Source organism: Photinus pyralis, unplaced genomic scaffold, assembly GCF_008802855.1.
Source record: "Photinus pyralis isolate 1611_PpyrPB1 unplaced genomic scaffold, Ppyr1.3 Ppyr1.4_LG9, whole genome shotgun sequence".
NCBI lineage: Eukaryota > Metazoa > Arthropoda > Insecta > Coleoptera > Lampyridae > Photinus > Photinus pyralis.
Genome location: NW_022170878.1, coordinates 21,296,210 through 21,300,508, shown reverse-complemented (window position 1 = coordinate 21,300,508; position 4,299 = coordinate 21,296,210). Strand labels below are relative to the sequence as shown.

Below are 4,299 nucleotides of genomic sequence, written 5' to 3'. Positions count from 1 at the left end.
GACAAATTTTGTAAGATGTCTTCAAGACCCTTAAGGGGCCTTTTGATTGTTAAGATCTTCTAGAAGCCTTTAACTCCTTAAGGTCTCTTAGGAATCTCCTTCAGCATCTAAAAGGATTTCCCAAGGCAACCCCGACTCTTCCGTTCATGGTTTCAAGGTTTTTAGTGTCAGAGTCTCTGAGAGCTGAACCTTTTATACGTTTCGTGACACTTTAGGTTAATTTATGAGTTTGTAAGTGTTGCCACTATTCTCCACGGATCTGGAAATAATCTTTGAGAGGGCCTTCTAGTTTACTTTAGTTTTACAGTCTTTAAGGTCATTTTGAGAGTGCAGGTTGCAAGTTTAAAAATCTCTAGGAGCCTTAAATCAGCACAAAACTATAGAAAGTTTAAGGCTATCTCAAGTGCTCCATCAAGCTGGAACGTCTAGAACATTAAAGCGTCAAAAGTTTTAAAATTACCATAAAATTAACCAAAAAGCTTGAAGTTGTTTAACAAATATAGAAATTTGAGAACTTTAACAGCCCTAAAACTCTTGAGAACCGTAATAATACCTCAAAACCTTGTGGCACCCTATCGTTGGCCAAATATATAATATAAATAATTATAATTAAAATGTTCCCACTTCTCGCTTCTTCCCCCCTCTTCCAACACCTCACTACTACTTCTCCCTGTCCTTTCCACTTCTTTGCAATTCCACAGCAAGTGTTCTATGTTTCCTTCTTCCTCTCCACGTATTCTATATTTCCTTTCTTCTTCTTGTCTCCATTTCTCTTTCCCTCTCTCCTCATTTATACAACAGAACCTCCCCATTATTTTAATATTTTCCCTCCCATAAATATTTTGATAGTCACTCTCCTATTAGATCTTTGTAACTATACTCCTTTTTCGTGGGCTCTCTATCTTCATCCTCTGTTGCTGTACTTGTTGCTCATTGTCCATCTCCTACTCATATCCTCTTTTCGACCTTAGCCCGTCCGTATTTTGTTTCATAATATTTTGCTCTTTGTTTTTCCCAAATTCCATTTACGTTAATACTCGTTGTCGACAATTCTTTTACCAGTTCGCTTTCTTTCTCACTCCTGCGCTCCGACGAGACACTTATCCTCTCAATTTTTGTTTCAGCCTCTAGTATACAATTTGGCATGCTTCCGTTTCGCCCTCATACCCATTTATAGTACTTCTTGTGTTGCCTCTAGTTCATCCCATTCCTTTCAACCCCATATCTCCGAAACGTACATCGAACAGGCATTTCTTGTTCTTGAAAACGCTCTCTCATATTCAGAGCTGGGTAATGCTTGGTAGCGTTCCGCGTGAAAAAGCGCTCCAAGCGGAAAAAACGCCTACGAGCGAGCATTTTTCGGAGCGGCCGCTTGGTGCTCGATACTAGAGCGTTTACGTAAAGTGCTCGGCGCTTTTTTCTGCACCAGAGCGGTTTTTCCGCTCATGAGCGTTTTATTTCGCTCACAAGTTGTTTTTCCGCTCGCGAGAGCTTTTTCCGCTGCTGAGCGTTTTTTCCGCTCTTGAGCGTTTCTTCCGCTCACGAGTACTTTTCCCGAGCGCTAGCGAGGACTTTTAGAAGTACTTAGAACTCACCAGCGGATGCGCTTTTCGAAGCAGCTCGGCGCTCGAGCGGTTTTTTAGAACATTCGACCCAGCTCTGCTCATATTCTCCACACCTGTCCCATTGCCACCCTCTCGTCCTTCTTTTTATTTGCGCATTTTGCCCATTATTGGTTTGCATTTGGTACCCTAAATATTTAATTTCCCCGATCTCTTCTATTCTCTCCTCCCTCAATTGCCGTTCTATCTCCCTTGTTCTTCCACCTCCCCCCCCCCCCTTCTCAAATCTCATCATGTTCGACTTTTCAACATATAATTCCATTCCTTCCCAAAATACCTGTCCATTCTTCCTTCATTTCTTCTACCTCTGTTGCCATGATCACTGCGTTGTCCGCGTATGCCATGGACCATATCCTTCTTCTTCGCACTACCATTCCTCCACCTTGGCCCTATCTTTATACTTTTTTCATGTCTTTTGTAGAGATGAAATAAAATTCGGCTAAGTGAGCATTCCTTTCTTAGTTCTTTATATGTCCAGAACACATCAAACCCTTTCCCTTCAATCTTATTTCTCCAAATAGCTCCTTCATCCTGCCCATCTTTCATCGTCTTCCACACTTTTTCCCTTTCCACTCCGTTAAACGCTGCCTATAAGTCCATGAAGAACGCCCTGTATTTCCAATTCATTTTCCACCAATCTGTACATGCACTCGATCACCATAATCTTCTTTTTCTCTTCCATTTCCTTTCTATGACTCCTTCCTTACATTTTTCAGAGAAACTTTTAATATTTTCCTCTATATTATTCCACTCCTCCTCAGTACTCTCTCCTATTTCGGCTCCTTGTTCCTCTAGTATCCCTCTATACAGCTCCACTGTGTCTCTTGTCCATAACTGTGTTTCCCTTGGTCTTTGCATGTTTTCATTTCTTGATCGCCTTGTCTCCCCTCTTAGACCAAATTTTATCATCGGCCCATGTTCCCCTCTCCCTCCCATGTATGTGAATTAACCGTCTATCCATATTTCCGTTTAAAATTGGCCAACCTTTCATTTATTGCAATTCCAGTAACACTTCTCGCTCTTTGTTGCACTCTTTGTTTCTTGATTTCTTATTCTCTCCCCACTTTAAACACTTGTTGAGACCAACATTTTTTGAGGACTTTGAGAGTGATATGTGCACTAGAAGCCTTACGCAACACAAAAACCTTAAGGACTTAAAAAATAGAAATTTCAGAACCTGGGAGACTTTTAAGAGTCCCCAGCCTTCGCTTCGCCTGGAAAATGGATGGCCATCATTTTTTGGGAGTCTTGGAATGAAACACTTAAATACATACCGCAGAGGTCGCAAATTTGCTTTACATGAGCGCAGTAGTGTCTTTTTTAAGTGCAAGCAAACGATTTTTTTGAAGAATGAAACACCTAGAGAAATGCTGGCCTAGATGATAGTTACGTAGAGAAGTAAACCTTTCTGAAAATTTATCCGGTCCCCTTGACAGAAAATTCTAAAAAAATCTACCTCAGATCAATATTTTGACCTTCTTAGTATGACTCACTAATTAATACGTAACAATCAAATAACACTAATTTGACCAATTAAGGAAAGTGAAACAAAGATTCCGGTTTGTCTCGCTATTTAAACTCGGAAACAGCGCAATTTGTTATCAGTCGTCTTCCAACCAGTCACCAAGATGTACTTCAAGATAGTAAGTAAGTCTGAAGTTGTAGCAGATGCTGTAAGTTACTTTCAGGTTTTGTTCACCTGCGCTGCAATTGCAACGGCCAACGCTGGATATTTGGGAGCAGGTCTTCGGTATGCGGCACCTATCGGATTTGCTGCACCAGCAATCGGGTACGCTGCACCGGCAATTGCTCGAGTTGAGCATTTGGCGCCTGCAGTATCGTCCGTGCACCGAACCGAGTTGTTTACGGCTCCAATTGCAAGAACCTCACTCGTCGCTCCTGCCATACGCACCGTGGCCGCTGCCCCATTGATTGCACCAGCACCTCTTCTTCGCACCGGATACCTAAATCACGGTTTTGGATACGGTATAGCATCAGGCTCCTATGGGTTTGCAAGATCGCTTCCATTGGGATACGCTGGAGCATATCGGGCGGGGTGGTAGGTACTCTTCGAAAGGAGAATCGCTGGGGAATGTAATGCACTCGTTACGAATGCTTGTTAAATAAAATAATTGCACTTACTAGCACACTTGTTTTTCGCAACGCTCAGAATCATTTCAAAGATGAGTAGTGGGATGAATCAGCTGCTGAGCTCATTACCATCCCAAATTCATTCACTCTGGTGCATTAATGGTCTACCGGGAAACATGCACCATGCATGTCGAAGCAAATTATTGAACATCGATGATAGAGGCACATTTAGAATTTCTTGCAAAACAGGTAAAGAAAAATTAAAAAAGATTTGTCGTGCACAGACAGACAGTAAGAGCTTTTTTACAATTCACAAAAATTGGTGTGATCTTGAAAATGGTAGTTCAAGAATCACAGCCGCTAACTCGGCTAACCACTTAAAAAAAGGAAATGTTGCGACTATTTATCTGTCCGTTTGTCCGCCATACACTACTTTTACAATTTCCAAAATGTCGGAATTGCTACCTGAGCCGAGGGAAATGTAAGCAATCGCGTTTTTAAGTGCTTTTAAAAGGTCTGAAACCTTTATCGATATAAGAGCACTTCGAGAGTCTTCGAGAGTGTTTAAAAACCTTTTAGGGTCTTT

General features: G+C 41.5%; 1 protein-coding gene across 1 annotated transcript; it reads left to right on the top strand.

The window, feature by feature from the left end:
- The first annotated feature begins 3,250 nt into the window (after window positions 1–3,250).
- Window positions 3,251–3,685, top strand: LOC116180078 (cuticle protein 38). The gene is made up of 2 exons (XM_031499909.1): window positions 3,251–3,265; window positions 3,311–3,685. The coding sequence occupies exons 1-2, from the start codon at window positions 3,251–3,253 to the stop codon at window positions 3,683–3,685; spliced, it is 390 nt and encodes a 129-aa protein (XP_031355769.1).
- Window positions 3,686–4,299: the final 614 nt, after the last annotated feature.